Source organism: Petromyzon marinus, unplaced genomic scaffold (genome assembly GCF_048934315.1).
Source record: "Petromyzon marinus isolate PM22_M1 ecotype Great Lakes invasive population unplaced genomic scaffold, UKy_Petmar_22M1.pri1.0 PM_G_Scaffold_50, whole genome shotgun sequence".
Classification (NCBI taxonomy): domain Eukaryota; kingdom Metazoa; phylum Chordata; class Hyperoartia; order Petromyzontiformes; family Petromyzontidae; genus Petromyzon; species Petromyzon marinus.
Genome location: NW_027423003.1, coordinates 1,532,132 through 1,553,739, shown reverse-complemented (window position 1 = coordinate 1,553,739; position 21,608 = coordinate 1,532,132). Strand labels below are relative to the sequence as shown.

The 21,608-nt window shown below is 45.2% G+C and overlaps 1 protein-coding gene across 7 annotated transcripts in view; it reads left to right on the top strand.

The window, feature by feature from the left end:
• The window catches only part of LOC142917442 (heterogeneous nuclear ribonucleoprotein L-like), a 29,197-nt gene extending 8,450 nt beyond the window's left edge, over positions 1-20,747 (top strand). For 6 of the 7 annotated variants that reach the window (XM_076062116.1, XM_076062117.1, XM_076062114.1 and 3 more), the window contains 8 exons: positions 717-786; positions 13,350-13,436; positions 13,927-14,180; positions 14,537-14,658; positions 17,732-17,933; positions 18,545-18,602; positions 19,434-19,529; positions 19,988-20,747. In XM_076062116.1, coding sequence (XP_075918231.1) covers positions 717-786; positions 13,350-13,436; positions 13,927-14,180; positions 14,537-14,658; positions 17,732-17,933; positions 18,545-18,602; positions 19,434-19,529; positions 19,988-20,043 — 945 coding nt within the window. In that variant the 3' untranslated portion in view covers positions 20,044-20,747. Of the gene's footprint in view, positions 1-716; positions 787-13,349; positions 13,437-13,926; positions 14,181-14,536; positions 14,659-17,731; positions 17,934-18,544; positions 18,603-19,433; positions 19,530-19,987 lie in introns of those variants that run through there. The other variant, XM_076062119.1, reaches the window with a different exon arrangement.
• Positions 20,748-21,608: the final 861 nt, after the last annotated feature.

The window sequence follows — 21,608 nt, the reverse complement described above, 5'->3', positions numbered from 1 at the left end:
AAATGGTTCTAAAGTTTCGATTTAAAGCTTTCGTGACTGCAAGGATTCATCTTCTTTGGTTCTTTCAGGTAAAGTCACCACCACGTAGAATGAGAATAAAATAATAAAATAACACAATAAAATTCTCACGACGTTTCGGCCACAACACAAGGTCGGGACGACAGGTTTCTTCCTGATTTAAAACTTTCGTGACTGCAGTAATTCATATTCTTAGTTTTTTCGGTAAAGTCACGTTGAAGAGAAACAACAAAATAACAAAATATATATAAAACAATAAAAAATTCTCACGACGTTTCGACCATAACTCAAACGGTCATCATCAGGTGTGTCGGTTTGCATGATCAGGTGTGTCGGTTTGCATGCAAACCGACACACCTGATGATGACCGTTTGAGTTATGGTCGAAACGTCGTGAGAATTTTTTATTGTTTTATATATATTTTGTTATTTTGTTGTTTCTCTTCAACGTGACTTTACCGAAAAAACTAAGAATATAGGTTTCTTCCTTTCACCTGAAGAAGGCCACTTGTGTTGTGGCGAAACGTCGTGAGACTTTTATTGTTTTAGTTTATTATTTTATCCTCATTCTACGTGATGACTTTACCGAAAGAACCAAAGAAGGTTCTAAAGTTATATAATTTTTTTCCGAGCATCTATGCCCTATATGCTGGCCACGAATAATGTTTATCTTTTCCCCCTGCTGTGTCCTCTTTACAGGCGACGCGTCTGAATGTGTTTAAAAATGACTCTGAGACCTGGGACTTCACCAACCCTGGCCTCAAGCAAGGTAAGACCAATATTGAGCATATCAGAGCCGCGCTCTCTCGACAGCTGGTGGTGGTGAGCCCTCGGTGTGTGGGGGGGGGGGGGTGACGTTTTTAACGCAAGGGGTGGGGGGTGTGCACGGCGTGATGAAACAGGCATTGACTATTTCTGTACGCAGCCGGCTTTGCCGTGTTATACTTGAAGATCCGTGGCCAAGTAGAGGGGGAAGTTTGGAGCGTTCTCAAGAGGATAATGCAGCTTCTGCACTTGAGATTTTGGTTGCAGAAAAATGTCACACCTGCAGACACTTGGTTGTCTTGAAGCACATTGGTGTACTGTTTACAATCTACAGAACTTGTCTTCTTTGGTTCTTTCGGTAAAGTCACGTAGAATGAGAATAAAATAATAAATTGATAAAATAAAATAACACAATAATATTCTCACGACGTTTCGGCCACAACACAAGCGGCCTTCATCAGGTGAAGGGGGCGAGACTGTCTGGTAGGACAGCGCTGGAGTGAGAGAGCCACGTTCAGATCACGGCTTTTAAGCTGTGTGAGAGGAACAAAGAGACTTGACAAAGGAATTAGCATAAAATTTAGCATTGAAATGGCTGAATGATTAGCTTGTGACTGGTCACAGAAATAGCTATGTTAAAAGTTAAAGCATACACATCCGCAGAGGCACCCATTGTTAAAAGGAATTAGCATAGAATTTAGCATTGAAATAGCTAAGTTAAGGCATACACATCCGCAGAGGCACCCCTTGACAATGGGATTAGCATAGAATTTAGCATTGAAATGGCTGAGTGATTCGCTTGTAACTGCTACAGAAATAGTTACGTTGAAGTCAGAGCATACACATTCACCGAGGCACTTAGTACAAATCAAACAGGAGAATTTAGCATTGAAATAACTAGGCGAATTTAGCATTGAAATAACTGGGTGATTTGCTAGTGACTGGTCACAGAAATGACTACACATCTGAGCTATTCACAGTACTATATAGTGAACCAATAAAAACTAAAATATAAATTACCTTCATGTTATCAATAAACTCTATATTCTCCAATCAGCTAAGCTACCAACCATAAGTCGTTATATATCACAATGCTATATGGCGAAAAAATGGGTGGATTCTTACCCTCAAATTTCCGTACCACGGATAGCTACGGGCCCCGTTCAGACGGACGAGTTCGTCCATGGTCGGAACAGAGGAGGGGGAGAGAGACAGCTGCGAAGCCCTAGTATACTCCATGTTGTAAACCATACCATTAACCGTGGTGTGAGAGGTATTAAGAGGCAATGCTGGCGAAAGAGCTGCGGTCTGAAGGTCATCGTAAAATTACAATTAATTAAGAACAGAAATGATTTAACACATCTTTCCAGTGGTTACTAAGCCTGAATCCATCTTCTCGGTTGAAATTGTCTCTGTGCTTGTATATGTGAATGGCCTCATGAACGAATCTCTCATGGTAGCCAGTTGGTTTGCAAAGAACCTCCGTCTTGGAGAAGTCAATGTCATGTGAGCCCACTGAATTGTAACAGTGATCTGCCACGGCAGAGGAGTTCGTCTTACCGTGTTTCAAGTCTGCTTTATGTTCGCGGATGCGGTCCGAGATATGTCTTTTGGTTTCTCCAATGTAGCTACTACCACAGAGGCACTTTAGTTTGTAAACGCCCGGGTACTGTATGTCTGGAAGAGCATCTTTTACAGATGGAACTAAATCATGGATTTTGTGTACTGTGTTGAATCGGACCTGGATCTTGTGTTTATTCAGGATTTTGGAGATCTTTTTAGTGACCCCTGCAATGTAGGGTAAGGTGATGGTTTTGAGTGGCTCCACAAGAGGATCCTTCTTCATGACTGGAGTGATGGCTTTGCGGATTGTGTAGTCGGAGTAGCCATTAGCCCTGAGAGCCTGGTGTACGTGCTTGAGTTCACTGGTAATGTGTTCCTGGTCGGAAATGCATTGGGCTCTATGGTATAGAGCAGGGGTCGGGAACCTTTTTGACTAAGAGAGCCATGAAAGCAAAAAATTTGGAAATTTATTTCAGTGAGAGCCATATAATATATTTTAAAAGTGAATTCAACTAAATGTCAGTATAATAAGCCTCTGAATTTATTCTTTTAAATAATGTTGTTATAACACTCACCATTAATGCGACTTTTGGTGCTGCATGGATTTGCTGATGTCTTTGTAGTCGGGTTGGTACCTTGTAGTCGGGTTGGTACTTGGTGAGGTTAAGCTTCATGCAAGCGTTGAGGCTTTCATCCGTTAAACGTGATCGTAGGTTGGACTTGATGTTTTTAAGATGTGAGAATGACTTCTCACATGCATACGTAGATCCAAACATGGTCAATACAGCAATACTCACACGCTGCAGTGTGTGGTATGTGACAGGAAGCGCGTTCCAAGTTTTGAGAATCAGCTGGTCTTCGGGTTGGAGTTTTTTCATTTCTGTCCACATGTGCTTGCTCGCCAACTCCGCTTTCTGTCGTGTGATTCTTTCCAAATCTTCATTCAGTGACTTGAACTTATTCACCCACATGTCTGAGGCCTTCAGGTCAGCCACTTCTGCTTCAAAATCTCTGACGGAGACACCAGGGATGTAATTCAGGTCGGCTGTGTTCAGTGAACACTCGTTTGGATGGGTGATGAACTTAAAAAGACGAGTGTGCTCACGAAATTCTCCAAAGCGTGCTTTGAAGGACTGTAGGAGACTGGATGTGCAGCCAGCTAGCTGGTGGAGATCAAGGTTTTGAATGGGCTCACTTGCTGTGCATGCATCTTTAAATTGGCTCAGTTTTTCAAAATGTAGTAAACGACCTGTTTCAAGATCCGTGATGAAAAGCTCCAGCTTGTTTTCAAAAGCAAATACAGCTTGTTGAAGGGATAACACTGTATTTCCAATGCCTTGCATTTTCACGTTGAGCTGGTTCAGATGTTCAGTCAGATCTACGAGATAGTAAAACTTGAGGAGCCACTCGGTGTCGGCTAGCTCAGGATGCCCGACGCCTTTCATTTCAAGGAAAGTCCGGATTTCGTTCAGGCAAGCCGCAAAACGGCTAAGCACCTTCCCTCTTGACAACCAACGCACATTGCTGTGCAAAAGCAGACCAGGATAGTTATTTACAACTTCATCCAGCAGTGTTTTAAACTGGCGATCATTTAAGGCTCGGGCAACAATAAAGTTGATCACACGAATGACCAGCGACATCACTTCGCCAAACTGCCTGTCACACATCTGAGCACAAAGTGCCTCCTGGTGTATAATGCAATGGAAACTTAGGATGGGTCTATTTTCATGTTCACGGAGAAGCGCCACAAATCCTTTGTTTTTCCCCACCATACACGGAGCACCATCAGTACACACTGAGAGAAGTTTATCCATAGGTAGACTTTTTTCTTGAGCAAACTCCATGAAAGACTTGAATAAATCCTCACCTCTTGTAGACCCTTTTAATGGCAGAACAGCAAGACTTTCTTCGCGCAGTGTGTCACCAACAGCATATCTTGCAATCACGCTGAACTGCGACAAATGGCTCACGTCTGTTGACTCATCCAAAGCCAGAGAAAAGAACGGCGCTGCATTTATGTCCTTCACTTGCGTTTCCTCCACTTTGTTTGCCATCACGATGGTACGATCATGAACAGTTCTTGCCGACAGAGGCATGTCTTGTATCCGTTTGATTATCTTGTCTTTGTTCGGAAGATCATCAAAAAGTTCATTGGCTACATCCAGCATGAACGTTTTAGCATACTCGCCATCTGTGAATGGTTTTCCATTCCTCACTATTGCTAAAGAACCAGCAAAGCTAGCCGAATTATAGTCACCTTGCCGGGTCCATACGCGGAGTTGCTGCTGGCTAGCTTGCACCCTGCTCAGAAGCTCTTGGCACGCTTTCTTTCTGCTGTCTCCCGCAGGGTATTTTGATGCAAAGGTAGCGTGGCGCGTGCCGAAGTTCCGCTTTACATTCGACCGTTTCAACGATGTAATTTTGTCATTGCAAATTAGACACACCGCAGAACCCGCTCTCTCCACAAAGGCGAATTCTTCGGTCCATTCGTCCTGAAATGTACGATACTCGTCGTCTTTTTTTCTTTTCGCCATCTTCTTCGTCGAAGGGTTAGCTTTGAGCTAATGACCGAGCAGACGCAGTCTCAGACTGATTCAAAAGGGGGCGTTTACCTGTTTTACCCAGCAACGGCAAACGTAGGCCAGTATCATCCAATTAAAATAATGGACAATTGCTCCTGCAGCCCTGAACAGGACATGCGCAGTGAAAAATCGATGGATGGATTAAAACAAGTGAGAATATTTTGTTTTATCTGCGAGCCATATGCAATCATCAAAAGAGCCACATCTGGCTCGCAAGCCATAGGTTCCCGACCCCTGGTATAGAGTCTTGATGAGGCAGTTCTTCTGGGATGGATGGTGGTGGGAATCCGGTTTCAAGTAAGCATCTGTATGGGTAGCTTTCCTGTAGACAGAGTGGCTCATTGAACCATCATGTCTCCTTTTAATTAAGACATCCAGAAAGGGTAGTTTGCCATCTTTTTCGACCTCCATGGTAAATCTGATGGCTGGGTGTATGGAATTGATGTGGTCGCGGAATTGGTCTAGAGCAGGCTGGCCATGTGGCCAGATGACAAAGGTGTCATCAACGTACCTCTTCCATAAGGTCGGGCGTAGAGTGGCAGTCTGGATGGCGTCAGTTTCAAATTTTTCCATGAATACGTTGGCTACAACCGGAGATAGGGGGGAGCCCATTGGGGTGCCCTCAGTTTGTTTGTAGAAAGTTCCATTCCAGGTGAAGTATGTGTTGGTTAAGCAATGTCTCACCAGGGGGGGTACATCAGTATGCAGTCCTTGATGAACCAGGTCTTCAATGATAGCGATGGTGTCAGGTACTGGGACTTTGGTGAACAAGGACACCACATCAAAACTGACAAGCAGGTCGTTTGGGGACAGGGAAATGTCTTTGATTGTCGATACCAGGTGAGTAGAATTTAGTACCGCAGAGGTGGTTTTTCCAGTGAAAGGTCGCAGTATATCAGCCAGAAAACGTGCCAGTTTGTAGGTGGGGGAGCTGATAGTAGAGACGATGGGACGAAGGGGTGTATCTTCTTTGTGTATCTTTGGAAGGCCATATAATCTTGGTGGTCTGGCAGCAGAGGGTTTCAACAAGAACTGTTTGTTCTCATCAATTAATGCTGTTGAATCAGAGATAATTTTGTTCGTTTTTGTGACCAGGCTGTTGGTGGGATCTCTTTTTATTTTTGTATAGCTGCCATCGTTGAGTAGTTCTTGAATTTTGTTGTTATATTCTGTTTTGTCCATGATGACAGTGGCATTGCCTTTGTCGGCTGAGAGAACGACAATATCATCCCTCTTTTTTAATTGAGATAATTCAAAACGTTCGTCTTTGCTGATGTTGCTAGGTGGCAACTTAGCGTTTTTGAGGGTTGCAGCGATTTCAGATCTTGCTACGTCTGCAGAGATGTGACTCAAGCCCTTGAGTGCAACGTCGACATGGGCAATGATATCATTAACCGGTAAGTGTCTCGGTGTGACAGCAAAGTTTAGACCTTTAGCTAAAACGGATTTCAGACCATCAGAAATGGAACTGTTACTGCGATTAATTACGACTTTGTTGACGTCTATCTTTTCGGTGTGTGGATCCGATTTTTTGCTGGAGAGGTGATTGAATTTGGAAATCAAATTGTCCCTACATTTGTTCGACATAGTGGCAGCCGAAGAGGTAGTCATTGTCTACATGTTCCCAATCCGATGTAGACATTGTTGCTGTCAATTTTAAGTGTGATTTGTAGAGTGTCTTGTCTAACTGATCGAGTTCGGTGCGTGTAAGTCTGATTTTTTCCGAGATAAGAGCGAAGCTAGTTCTAGCTAGAATTCGTTTTGCATTGAGAGAAGTTGCAACAGCAGAGGTTAGTGTAAATGCGGTTGGTATTACCTTAGAGTCGCGGCATCTCTTCAGAAAGGTGAGTGACTCGATTAGTTGACCGCATCCGCGAACATAAAGCAGACTTGAAATACGGTAAGACGAACTGCTCTGCCGTGGCAGATCACTGTTACAATTCAGTGGGCTCACATGACATTGACTTCTCCAAGACGGAGGTTCTTTGCAAACCAACTGGCTACCATGAGAGATTCGTTCATGAGGCCATTCACATATACAAGCACAGAGACAATTTCAATCGAGAAGATGGATTCAGGCTTAGTAACCACTGGAAAGAACCAAAGAAGATGAATCATTGCAGTCACGAAAGCTTTAAATCGAAATTTAACCGCCTCTACGGGGAGGGATTCCACACATCCTTAAGATCATTCAACAGACTTCGGGATAAGAAGGCTCAACTAATCGAGTCTCTCACCTTTCTGAAGAGATGCCGCAACTCTAAGGTAATACCAACCGCATTTACACTAACCTCTGCTGTTGCAACTTCTCTCAATGCAAAACGAATTCTAGCTAGAACTAGCTTCGCTCTTATCTCGGAAAAAATCAGACTTACACGAACCGAACTCGATCAGTTAGACAAGACACTCTACAAATCACACTTAAAATTGACAGCAACAATGTCTACATCGGATTGGGAACATGTAGACAATGACTACCTCTTCGGCTGCCACTATGTCGAACAAATGTAGGGACAATTTGATTTCCAAATTCAATCACCTCTCCAGCAAAAAATCGGATCCACACACCGAAAAGATAGACGTCAACAAAGTCGTAATTAATCGCAGTAACAGTTCCATTTCTGATGGTCTGAAATCCGTTTTAGCTAAAGGTCTAAACTTTGCTGTCACACCGAGACACTTACCGGTTAATGATATCATTGCCCATGTCGACGTTGCACTCAAGGGCTTGAGTCACATCTCTGCAGACGTAGCAAGATCTGAAATCGCTGCAACCCTCAAAAACGCTAAGTTGCCACCTAGCAACATCAGCAAAGACGAACGTTTTGAATTATCTCAATTAAAAAAGAGGGATGATATTGTCGTTCTCTCAGCCGACAAAGGCAATGCCACTGTCATCATGGACAAAACAGAATATAACAACAAAATTCAAGAACTACTCAACGATGGCAGCTATACAAAAATAAAAAGAGATCCCACCAACAGCCTGGTCACAAAAACGAACAAAATTATCTCTGATTCAACAGCATTAATTGATGAGAACAAACAGTTCTTGTTGAAACCCTCTGCTGCCAGACCACCAAGATTATATGGCCTTCCAAAGATACACAAAGAAGATACACCCCTTCGTCCCATCGTCTCTACTATCAGCTCCCCCACCTACAAACTGGCACGTTTTCTGGCTGATATACTGCGACCTTTCACTGGAAAAACCACCTCTGCGGTACTAAATTCTACTCACCTGGTATCGACAATCAAAGACATTTCCCTGTCCCCAAACGACCTGCTTGTCAGTTTTGATGTGGTGTCCTTGTTCACCAAAGTCCCAGTACCTGACACCATCGCTATCATTGAAGACCTGGTTCATCAAGGACTGCATACTGATGTACCCCCCCTGGTGAGACATTGCTTAACCAACACATACTTCACCTGGAATGGAACTTTCTACAAACAAACTGAGGGCACCCCAATGGGCTCCCCCCTATCTCCGGTTGTAGCCAACGTATTCATGGAAAAATTTGAAATTGACGCCATCCAGACTGCCACTCTACGCCCGACCTTATGGAAGAGGTACGTTGATGACACCTTTGTCATCTGGCCACATGGCCAGCCTGCTCTAGACCAATTCCGCGACCACATCAATTCCATACACCCAGCCATCAGATTTACCATGGAGGTCGAAAAAGATGGCAAACTACCCTTTCTGGATGTCTTAATTAAAAGGAGACATGATGGTTCAATGAGCCACTCTGTCTACAGGAAAGCTACCCATACAGATGCTTACTTGAAACCGGATTCCCACCACCATCCATCCCAGAAGAACTGCCTCATCAAGACTCTATACCATAGAGCCCAATGCATTTCCGACCAGGAACACATTACCAGTGAACTCAAGCACGTACACCAGGCTCTCAGGGCTAATGGCTACTCCGACTACACAATCCGCAAAGCCATCACTCCAGTCATGAAGAAGGATCCTCTTGTGGAGCCACTCAAAACCATCACCTTACCCTACATTTCAGGGGTCACTAAAAAGATCTCCAAAATCCTGAATAAACACAAGATCCAGGTCCGATTCAACACAGTACACAAAATCCGTGATTTAGTTCCATCTGTAAAAGATGCTCTTCCAGACATACAGTACCCGGGCGTTTACAAACTAAAGTGCCTCTGTGGTAGTAGCTACATTGGAGAAACCAAAAGACATATCTCGGACCGCATCCGCGAACATAAAGCAGACTTGAAACACGGTAAGACGAACTCCTCTGCCGTGGCAGATCACTGTTACAATTCAGTGGGCTCACATGACATTGACTTCTCCAAGACGGAGGTTCTTTGCAAACCAACTGGCTACCATGAGAGATTCGTTCATGAGGCCATTCACATATACAAGCACAGAGACAATTTCAACCGAGAAGATGGATTCAGGCTTAGTAACCACTGGAAAGATGTGTTAAATCATTTCTGTTCTTAATTAATTGTAATTTTACGATGACCTTCAGACCGCAGCTCTTTCGCCAGCATTGCCTCTTAATACCTCTCACACCACGGTTAATGGTATGGTTTACAACATGGAGTATACTAGGGCTTCGCAGCTGTCTCTCTCCCCCTCCTCTGTTCCGACCATGGACGAACTCGTCCGTCTGAACGGGGCCCGTAGCTATCCGTGGTACGGAAATTTGAGGGTAAGAATCCACCCATTTTTTCGCCATATAGCATTGTGATATATAACGACTTATGGTTGGTAGCTTAGCTGATTGGAGAATATAGAGTTTATTGATAACATGAAGATAATTTATATTTTAGTTTTTATTGGTTCACTATATAGTACTGTGAATAGCTCAGATGTGTAGTCATTTCTGTGACCAGTCACTAGCAAATCACCCAGTTATTTCAATGCTAAATTCGCCTAGTTATTTCAATGCTAAATTCTCCTGTTTGATTTGTACTAAGTGCCTCGGTGAATGTGTATGCTCTGACTTCAACGTAACTATTTCTGTAGCAGTTACAAGCGAATCACTCAGCCATTTCAATGCTAAATTCTATGCTAATCCCATTGTCAAGGGGTGCCTCTGCGGATGTGTATGCCTTAACTTAGCTATTTCAATGCTAAATTCTATGCTAATTCCTTTTAACAATGGGTGCCTCTGCGGATGTGTATGCTTTAACTTTTAACATAGCTATTTCTGTGACCAGTCACAAGCTAATCATTCAGCCATTTCAATGCTAAATTTTATGCTAATTCCTTCGTCAAGGCTCTTTGTTCCTCTCACACAGCTTAAAAGCCGTGATCTGAACGTGGCTCTCTCACTCCAGCACTGTCCTACCAGACAGTCTCGCCCCCTTCACCTGATGAAGGCCGCTTGTGTTGTGGCCGAAACGTCATGAGAATATTATTGTGTTATTTTATCAATGTATTATTTTATTCTCATTCTACGTGACTTTACCGAAAGAACCAAAGAAGATGAATCATTGCAGTCACGAAAGCTTTAAATCGAAAAATCTACAGAACTTGGTCGATGTCACAGGAAGTTATTTGAAACGCCACTCCCCTCTTCTGTATCAAACATGCAATCACTGCAATTGTGTAGAGCTGGTCAAGGTTATTTTCGTTTATACCTATCTTCTCCATATATATAAAAGGCAAAGTTGTGATTGTGTGTGTCTGTTCAAAATGTTTAGCGTACTTCCCGACATGCAACAAACTGGAAATTTGCCATGTGGGTACTTTCCAGACTGTACACCGTGCAAACATTATAAAAATACACTTTTTTTCTGGGGGGTGGGGGGGAGCTCAATAATGCACTTATTTTTTGTACGGCAAGTGAGCTGTGACGTCAAATCTGTCACGTGACCCGTAGTGTAGCGGTTAGCGTTACGCTGCGCTATGAACCCGGCGACCCAAGTTCGATTCCTGCTCACCGCCACCGCCGGTGACGATTATTTTAACCGGTCCTGGGCCTCCCCTAGGTCGACTCAGCCTCAAACGACTAACTGCTGTGGTGTGTGAACATCGCTACTGGGGAGACAAAGACGGCCGGGCGTGGTGGATCCAAGTCCCGGGCGAAGCCGGGTAGTAACAGCTAGCGCAACATATAACTAAATAATCTTTGTGTTTTTTTAGCCCATGCTAAGCTTGCGTAGTTTACTCTGGGCAGATTGGTTTTAAACTCGTGCCCGTGTACTTTGTTTTTCTAGTTTACCCTTCAGAACAATGTGGCAGTATAAGTGAATGTTGTGAAGAACAGGATTCACAAGGAGGCATGTGGCTGCTGGAGTGTTCAATAATCCATTGGATTCATTTTTATGTTACCATTAAAGCTGTTGCCCTGGTACTGGACATGCGATAGACATTGCCATTAAGTTGGTGGCGTTTTAGATTTTGATCAGCTTTGAAGATTTTCCCAACGTCAAGTGCATGTGGCCCATAGGCGGGTACTCGGTTGTTCGGGGTGTATCAAGGCTGGGCATTATAACACTTCAGTGTAAAACCTTGCATTGCGAGCATAATTCGTTCCGGGAACGTGTTTGTAATCCAAAGCGCTCGTACATCAAAGCACTCGTCTATCAGTTGTGTGATCACGTGACTCACGGCAGTACAAAGTGTGTCTACACGTACACTGCTCGTATTGCAAGACCTCGCTCGTTTATCAAGTTAATATTTATTTACAATTTTAGCTCGTCTTGCAAAACACTTGCAGACCAAGTTACTCGCAATCCAAGGTTTTACTTTTATATTTAGATTTACCAGGGTGTGTGTCTGTTGGATCAGAAGTAGGTGCCAACTTTCACTGGCATATTTGAGGTGGACATTGCACGTTGCGTTTTTATATTTTGTAGGGTTGAGAAACCTTGACTGCATTATGTGGTGTCTGGATACTAAGCGGAGAAGCTTAGAGGATGTCAGAAAAGCCGATATTTACGATTGAAAATATCACTTATTATAAAGTAACCCTTTTAATTTGGTACGATTGAGCCTGAACAGGAAAATGTATCTTTGTCCCGAGTACATTGTGCGTACGCACAGATATTAGTTTCCGAAGAGGTAAGTCTCGCCACTTTATCAAGGGAGCTTCAGGGACACGGTGCGGTTTGATTTTATCGCCAAATTTCCGTAAACGCTTCGAAGAGTATTTTCCTCACTCCAAACATCAACGCTACAAGGAGCATCTGCGAGCATTGCCGCACACAGAAGCACACGGAGGCAATTTGCAAGCAACACACGAGCAATCAAGCGCCCGGCAGCCAACAGCCACCGACGTGAACGGCGACGACACGAACGGCGACATTGGCGACATCCTCGTCGGCACTTGGGAGGCACCGGGGACCAAGCAACCAACACGCCGCCGCCGCTGTGACACGCACGGCCGACCCGCGCCCCCCACGCCTGCAGCGCCACGTCACAGAACACTCGGCGCAGCACGCCGCATCCGCTGCACCGCAACCGCCAAGTGCCGCTTGGCAGAGGCCATCGGATAACCCGCGTCCAGCCGCAGGCACCGGGGGGACACGGCGCTGACAGACCGGCAAAGTACCGGCATCGCCGCGAAGAAGCCGGGAACGACAAAAGCCCGCATTCACCGCGAACGGGACTTGGAAATAAACCGAACGGAACGCGTGCCGATGCGTTTGGGGCTTAAAATCGCTCCGTTGGTGAGAATTTACCTCGACGCTCGTACGTTTAGACTGCCTTGCTAAAGTTTTGTTTGCAAACGAGGCTTTTTACATTGCAGATGCCAGACACAACGCATTTCGCATCGGTTTATAAGCGGCGATCTTTTTCATTTTAAAGGTTTGTAAGGCCCCGTCGCCCACTTCAATTGTCCCAATTTTAAGCCCCAAACCAAAAAGGGTCGCCGGAGAGCGAGAGGTGCGGTGGCACGGACAACGCGGGGGGGTCCATTTGTGCCGAGCGTGACTGCTGTTGGCGCAGGAAAGAAGGCGCCGGCCTTTCTGTTGCATCCTCCTCGCGATGGGTCGTCAGCCGCCGCCCGACTCTGGGCAACTTTGTGTTCCCGTCGAAGCGTAGACTGGGTAAGAAACGAGCGGGCATCGCAGGCGGCAACCACGGATACTCGCTGACGCCGCACCTCGGAACAATTTGTCGCGTGCATCTGTACACCTCCAATAAAAAAAATTTCTTCTTCTTGCGATGAGCGTTTCTTTACGCGCTGTATTTTGTATGGTGCTCGTTATTTATGTTGCGCCGTGTGAAATCTGCATTTTAAAAATACCGCCGATTGTTTTTATCGACAGACGCAGCGCGCCGCCTTGTGGAATGTGCCCGGAATTTCTTAATGTGTTGGTAGTGTGAATGTTCTGGGTGCAGAATGATTTTTTTGGATTGTCATATTTTGTGCAGCAGTGAGCGCTTATGTTTCCCGTGGGTGAATTTGGTGATCGTTTTTTTGTTTGTTTTCAGAGGACAATGCAGTGATGCCAGCGAAGCAAACGTCTCTCCTTGGCGACCATCCCAAAGCACACGCTTGCGGTGGTGGCGACTGTGGAGGTAATCCCCTTGTTGCGAATGCTATAATTTCGGTTTCCTTCAGCTTGCTGTCAGATTGAAAGAACCTGCTGCCTGTTGAGAACATTTCTTATTTGGAATTAGTGTTAAGGTGCATCCTAAAAACCTTTTTTTGCGGTTAACAATTGCAACGTACGAGTTGCTTTGTGTTTTAAAGAGACGATATTTCCAACAGTTATCAGATGTATTGGGTATTTAAAACAAGCTATGCTGAATAAGAGCTCTAGCTTGGTGGGCCTCAACCTAAAATAAAAACTAGTTTAGTCTATTCCCTAGGCAACTGAGTCTTCTGGACCAATGTTTTCCAGTGTCTCCAAGGGGTAGAGTGGTGAATCCTGGGTTACCTGATCTTATAGGAAAGGGCACACGTGTGTGTAAGATGATGGCTGTGGTAAATCTGTTTTTCAGAGAAGTTTAGAGAGTTTCAGCTAGTTCACGATGCGTTTCCCCCTCTTGTGTGTTTGCGTCACAGGCCACCAGCAGCCACCGCCACCGGGCCTCGACTACGGACCTGGCGGCGACGGCATGGGCATGGGCGGTGGGGGAGGAATGGGCATGGGAGGAATGGGCATGGGCAACCTGGGTGGGCCCCAGGGCCAGCACGTGCAGGCCATGATGAACCAGCAGGCCGGCAACAAGGTCCTCATGGTGTACGGCTTGGATGCCGAACGCTTCAACTGCGACCGCGTGTTTAACATCCTCTGCCTCTTCGGCGACGTGGAGAAGGTGCCTTCGCTGGGTGTTGCGCGCGCCTGCTTTGAAATGAGTCCCCGTTTTTTTCCTTCCAAAGGTTCAACCGCGGTGCAACGCGTACGCACGCGTGTGGTGCACGTCGTGCGCTCATCGTGTTATATAAAGTGGGAGATTCACACGACCAAATTTGTTCACCGGTTGACAACATACACATTTGCTCTTTTTTCTTTACAAAAATGTACCCAATGCGAAGTGTTCTTTGTGCATGTTTTCTAATGGCCCCTCAGCCAACACTTCACATTTCAACGATGCGTTACAACGAAACTTGTAGATATTTTCGTACAAGATTGCGCGATGCTGAACCGTGTTACGGGTTGTTATTCTTGTAGGTTAAGTTCCTGAAGAGCAAGCCGGGAGCCGCCATGGTCGAGATGGGAGATCAGTACGCCGTGCACAGGGCGGTTTTTCACCTCAATATGTCTCAGATCTTTGGAAATAAAATCAACCTCTGGTGAGCCGTTTTGTTCCCGTGTTAAAATGGTAAATGTAACTCGTCATATCCTGTTAATGTAATTGGATACTGCTTTCCCTTTAGAGAAGACAACTTTAGTAAATATTTAGTGCAAGTGGCTAAATTTTAGGACGGTGAAAAAGAGAGCTGATAAATACCGTGAACGAAACACTTGTCACAGCTCACGAGGACCCCGATGACTTGCTGTCCAGAGCCTTTTTTGAAGTGGCGAAACGTGAAATTTGGATTCTAGATTTGAAGCTTTACGGAGAGGGCCTTTATTGAAATAGCGAACGTGAAATTTGGATTCTAGATTTGAAGCTCTACGGGGAGGGTTTTCACCTATCTGTTAGAGCAGGGGTCGGGAACCTTTTTGACTAAGAGAGCCATGAAAGCAAAAAATTTGGAAATTTATTTCAGTGAGAGCCATATAATATATTTTAAAAGTGAATTCAACTAAATGTCAGTATAATAAGCCTCTGAATTTATTCTTTTAAATAATGTTGTTATAACACTCACCATTAATGCGACTTCTGGTGCTGCATGGATTTGCTGATGTCTTTGTAGTCGGGTTGGTACTTGGTGAGGTTAAGCTTCATGCAAGCGTTGAGGCTTTCATCCGTTAAACGTGATCGTAGGTTGGACTTGATGTTTTTAAGATGTGAGAATGACTGCTCACATGCATACGTAGATCCAAACATGGTCAATACAGCAATACTCACACGCTGCAGTGTGTGGTATGTGACAGGAAGCGCGTTCCAAGTTTTGAGAATCAGCTGGTCTTCGGGTTGGAGTTTTTTCATTTCTGTCCACATGTGCTTGCTCGCCAACTCCGCTTTCTGTCGTGTGATTCTTTCCAAATCTTCATTCAGTGACTTGAACTTATTCACCCACATGTCTGAGGCCTTCAGGTCAGCCACTTCTGCTTCAAAATCTCTGACGGAGACACCAGGGATGTAATTCAGGTCGGCTGTGTTCAGTGAACACTCGTTTGGATGGGTGATGAACTTAAAAAGACGAGTGTGCTCACGAAATTCTCCAAAGCGTGCTTTGAAGGACTGTAGGAGACTGGATGTGCAGCCAGCTAGCTGGTGGAGATCAAGGTTTTGAATGGGCTCACTTGCTGTGCATGCATCTTTAAATTGGCTCAGTTTTTCAAAATGTAGTAAACGACCTGTTTCAAGATCCGTGATGAAAAGCTCCAGCTTGTTTTCAAAAGCAAATACAGCTTGTTGAAGGGATAACACTGTATTTCCAATGCCTTGCATTTTCACGTTGAGCTGGTTCAGATGTTCAGTCAGATCTACGAGATAGTAAAACTTGAGGAGCCACTCGGTGTCGGCTAGCTCAGGATGCCCGACGCCTTTCATTTCAAGGAAAGTCCGGATTTCGTTCAGGCAAGCCGCAAAACGGCTAAGCACCTTCCCTCTTGACAACCAACGCACATTGCTGTGCAAAAGCAGACCAGGATAGTTATTTACAACTTCATCCAGCAGTGTTTTAAACTGGCGATCATTTAAGGCTCGGGCAACAATAAAGTTGATCACACGAATGACCAGCGACATCACTTCGCCAAACTGCCTGTCACACATCTGAGCACAAAGTGCCTCCTGGTGTATAATGCAATGGAAACTTAGGATGGGTCTATTTTCATGTTCACGGAGAAGCGCCACAAATCCTTTGTTTTTCCCCACCATACACGGAGCACCATCAGTACACACTGAGAGAAGTTTATCCATAGGTAGATTTTTTTCTTGAGCAAACTCCATGAAAGACTTGAATAAATCCTCACCTCTTGTGGACCCTTTTAATGGCAGAACAGCAAGACTTTCTTCACGCAGTGTGTCACCAACAGCATATCTTGCAATCACGCTGAACTGCGACAAATGGCTCACGTCTGTTGACTCATCCAAAGCCAGAGAAAAGAACGGCGCTGCATTTATGTCCTTCACTTGCGTTTCCTCCACTTTGTTTGCCATCACGATGGTACGATCATGAACAGTTCTTGCCGACAGAGGCATGTCTTGTATCCGTTTGATTATCTTGTCTTTGTTCGGAAGATCATCAAAAAGTTCATTGGCTACATCCAGCATGAACGTTTTAGCATACTCGCCATCTGTGAATGGTTTTCCGTTCCTCACTATTGCTAAAGAACCAGCAAAGCTAGCCGAATTATAGTCACCTTGCCGGGTCCATACGCGGAGTTGCTGCTGGCTAGCTTGCACCCTGCTCAGAAGCTCTTGGCACGCTTTCTTTCTGCTGTCTCCCGCAGGGTATTTTGATGCAAAGGTAGCGTGGCGCGTGTCGAAGTGCCGCTTTACATTCGACCGTTTCAACGATGTAATTTTGTCATTGCAAATTAGACACACCGCAGAACCCGCTCTCTCCACAAAGGCGAATTCTTCGGTCCATTCGTCCTGAAATGTACGATACTCGTCGTCTTTTTTTCTTTTCGCCATCTTCTTCGTCGAAGGGTTAGCTTTGAGCTAATGACCGAGCAGACGCAGTCTCAGACTGATTCAAAAGGGGGCGTTTACCTGTTTTACCCAGCAACGGCAAACGTAGGCCAGTATCATCCAATTAAAATAATGGACAATTGCTCCTGCAGCCCTGAACAGGACATGCGCAGTGAAAAATCGATGGATGGATTAAAACAAGTGAGAATATTTTGTTTTATCTGCGAGCCATATGCAATCATCAAAAGAGCCACATCTGGCTCGCGAGCCATAGGTTCCCGACCCCTGTGTTAGAGCTTTCAACAGACAACGGGACAAGAAGTCAAAGCTCATCGAGACGCTGACCTTCCTCAAAAGATGCCGCGACAACAAGCTTAAAGGACTCGACCTGGGCTTTGCTGTCTTCACTCCAACGCTGTCCTCTGGACAGCCCGGTCCCTTCACCTGATGAAGGCCACTTGTGTTGTGGCCGAAACGTCGTGATTTTTTGTTATTTTATTTTTACCTACGTGACTTTACCGAATAGAACCAAAGAGCACTTGAAATTTGGAACATGATAAAATAAATAAAAACAGTTTCTTCGCGCTATTCCCTCCCTTCCGCCCTCGTCTCGGCAGCGCGTCGAGGCAGCGGTCGATTGCGCCGGGCCAGGCGTTCGAGCTGCCGGACGGCACCGACAGCTACAGGGACTACGCAGGTTCTCGCAACCACCGCTACGCCGACAGCGAGAAGGCGGCGAAGAACCGCAACCAGCGTCCCACCGCGGTGCTGCACTTCTTCAACGCGCCCACGGACATCACGGCCGAGATGTTCGCGCAGGTCCGTGCCCCCGCCGCCCCTTCAGCCTGCTGCCAGCAGCGCAGAAGGGGAGCGCGTTCGGTTTCTTTAAAAGTTTTCCCAGGTGAAGCTTTTATAAATATTCAAGTCCAAAGTTTGCACGTGAAACAATCGTGGGTTTTTAAGATGAGCCTATTGATGTTGTGGAGTTTGTGGTGGCCCATGACACGTTTCCTGTGACGGGACAAATGTAAAATGGTGTAATGTAGTTTCCTTTCAGCGGTTAAAACATAAGATGTATAAATAATGCAATCGATGTTCCAAAGGGACTTTTTTGTTACAGACTAGACAACACCTCGCGTTAATTTGTCCTGTTTAATACATTACGATTCATATTCATTTGTATTCGAAAGGTTTACATTTCAGTCTTTGGACATTGTTTCTGCAAATGGTTGCATTCCCCCTGAGTCTATGCTTGGTGTTCACAATAATCTGAGCACTTTGAAAGACTGCTCCAAAGCTGGCGAATGTAAATTTAAAAATGGACAACGGGATTTGTGCCTGCAATTAAAATGACATCTCCCGAATGCTTTACCGGTGCACGTTAACTGTTACCAACTATAACGTGAACGCCGCCCGTTCTGTCCCCGCAGCTGTGCGACGAAATGTCGATTGCGAGGCCCCGCTCTTTCAAAGTGTTTTCTGGAAAAAGTAAGTCCCGCAAAGTATGTTTATTATTTATCTTACGTGTCATGGCACAGAATAAATCGTGTACTGTATTCTCCATGCAATCGTCGCTTGATTTACAGCACGACACCAGATGATCTGCAACGTGTGCTATGAGGCCATGCTCAAGAAACCCTGTGAAAAATTCTCTCCCGAGAGCAGTCCTTGCTATTCACTCGTGCCCAAGCTGACTGAAGCGTGTTAGCGTAGCCAAGGCATCGGACTGAAGCCTTCCTGCTGCAGAAATTCACCGACGACTGACACCACCCTTTAAACACGGCTTCTTTAGGTAAAGTCACGTAGAAGGGAAACAACAAAATAATAAATATATACAAACACAGACAATTTCAACCGAGAAGATGGATTCTGGCTTAGCAATCATTGGAAGGATTTGATAAACCATTTCGGGTCTTAATTGATTGTTCACGCTTACGGTGGCTTTCAGACCGCATCCATTATTTTCGTCTCCCCCCTCCTCTTTTCAGAACATAGATGGACTCGTCCATCTGAACAACTGCCAAATCGCTCTCCGTGGTGCTAACGTTAAAAATAACCGCCACTTTTTTAAAATGTTCTTGCTGTGGTTTTCACACCTGATGATGATTGCTTGTGTTGCAGTCGAAACGTCGTGAGAATTTTATTGTTTTATATTTTTATTATTTTATTGTTTCCCTTCTAACGTGGTGGTGACTTTACCGAAAGAACCAAGGATATGAATCCCTGCAGTCACGAAAGCTTTAAATCAAAATGGCGAAGGGTGTTGCGTTTTACACGACCCAAATTACTCTATGAGCGACGGTCCGTCCACGTGTCCAGCCGATAGGAGCGTGTCCGGCCTGATGGAGTGGGAGACCAAGAACGATGCCATGGAGGCTCTGGCGTGCATTAACCATCACCCCCTGAAGAACGCAAGTAAGTTGTGGGGTGTTGGCCATTTGTGTTGGTGCGATGACATTGAAGCGGTGCTGCATTATCGGCAAATCTTTGGTCGTACGCTCTGTTGAGCACCTAATGTTCAGATTTGGGGGGGGCGCTTGTTATTACCATAGCACCATCTGTGTACACTGGCTGCCTAGCAGCCTTGGGTGAAATTGCAGGAAGCGAAAGCAGTTGTAGATTGTTGTATTATATATTAACAGGTTGTTATTTATGGGCGATTTGGATTTCGTTGTTGTTGTTTGCATATACAGAATGGAATTGAAAGTTGACATAGCCAAGCACTTTCACTTATCACAACTCAACGTTATCTTAGCTCCCTGAACGATTTTGTTAACATCAACAAAGACCCTCCTAAGAATCGCTTCATTGTTTTAAGTTTTTGTGTGCTCCAGTGAAGACGTCATGTGGCTCCCCTGTTTTTATTTTCTCAGATGTTCCATACCTCTACACCCTCAAACTGTGCTTCTCCACTGCCCAGCCTTCATAGAAGACAACTCAACATGTTTCATGCCATATTGAACGTCGGTGTCAACATCATTGTCACTTTGTGTAATATTTGTGAATGTCCCATCACTCTTGTTGAAAGTTAACCGTGGGTATAGGTCGAAAGTGCAATTTGACGCGTTTACATTTTAGTTGTCATTTTTTGGAGGATTAATTTAGATTTCTATATTGACTGCACCGAAAGATTTTAAAGGTCGCAGTGGAAATGAAGAATGTTGAAATTAAAATAATTATGATTAGTCTCCTTAACCTGCCGAGTTTGTCTGCCGTGTGCATTGCTATTTTGTCCATGAGCCCCAAACCAGATTTCACTTGGCAGTCCTCGGGTGCCGTAACTTTAGCGGCTCCAATTAATTTACAATTTGGGGGGGTTCTCAACTTGCTCATAGCCAAAGTTTTTGCTCCCACCACGAGTGATGCTCCTTTCTTGCTGTAGCCCATGGCACTAATATTGCCCATTTAATTTCATAACGGAGAGCTCTGAAATAAATGCCAAAGAGACCCTTTTGGGGGGGGGCTGGTAAAAATATACCCCGACTCATTGAAAATCCCATTGAAAAACATGGGTTGGCATTCTGTACAGTGCGTGTTTTTAGCAGGTTAATACGCTTGCAAATATAAACCCCAAGAGAAAATAGAACCGTGTTTGAAAATAAAAGCATGGAGAGATGCATGTTTGACATCGAACTGGAATCGATTGAACATGAGCGTGGAGACATGAAGGAAGTTGGGCATAGGGTAGGTGAGTGACTGAGTGAATGAGTGACTGAGTGTGTGGGTGGCTAGGTGAGTGACTGTGTGTGTGGCTAGGTGAGTGACTGAGTGTGTGGGTGGCTAGGTGAGTGACTGTGTGTGTGGCTAGGTGAGTGACTGAGTGTGTGGGTGGCTAGGTGAGTGACTGTGTGTGGCTAGGTGAGTGACTGAGTGAATGAGTGACTGTCTATGTGGGTGGCTAGGTGAGTGACTGCGTGAATGAGTGACTGTGTGGGTGGCTAGGTGAGTGTCTGGGTGGCTAGGTGAGTGACTGAATGACTAAGTGTCTGTATGGATGGCTAGGTGAGTGAATGAGTGACTGAGTGTGTGGGTGGCTAGGTGAGTGACTGAGTGTGTGGGTGGCTAGGTGAGTGACTGAGTGAATGAGTGACTGTGTGTGTGGCTAGGTGAGTGAGTGACTGAGTGTGTGGGTGGCTAGGTGAGTGACTGTGTGTGTGGCTAGGTGAGTGACTGAGTGTGTGGGTGGCTAGGTGAGTGACTGTGTGGCTAGGTGAGTGAATGAGTGACTGTCTATGTGGGTGGCTAGGTGAGTGACTGCGTGAATGAGTGACTGAGTGTGTGGGTGGCTAGGTGACTGAGTGTGTGGGTGGCTAGGTGAGTGAATGAGTGACTGTGTGGGTGGCTAGGTGAGTGACTGAGTGACTGAGTGTGTGGGTGGCTAGGTGAGTGAGTGAATGAGGGACTGTGTGGGTGGCTAGGTGAGTGAATGAGTGGCTAGATGAGTGACTGAATGACTTAAGTGTCTGTATGGTTGGCTAGGTGAGTTACTGAGTG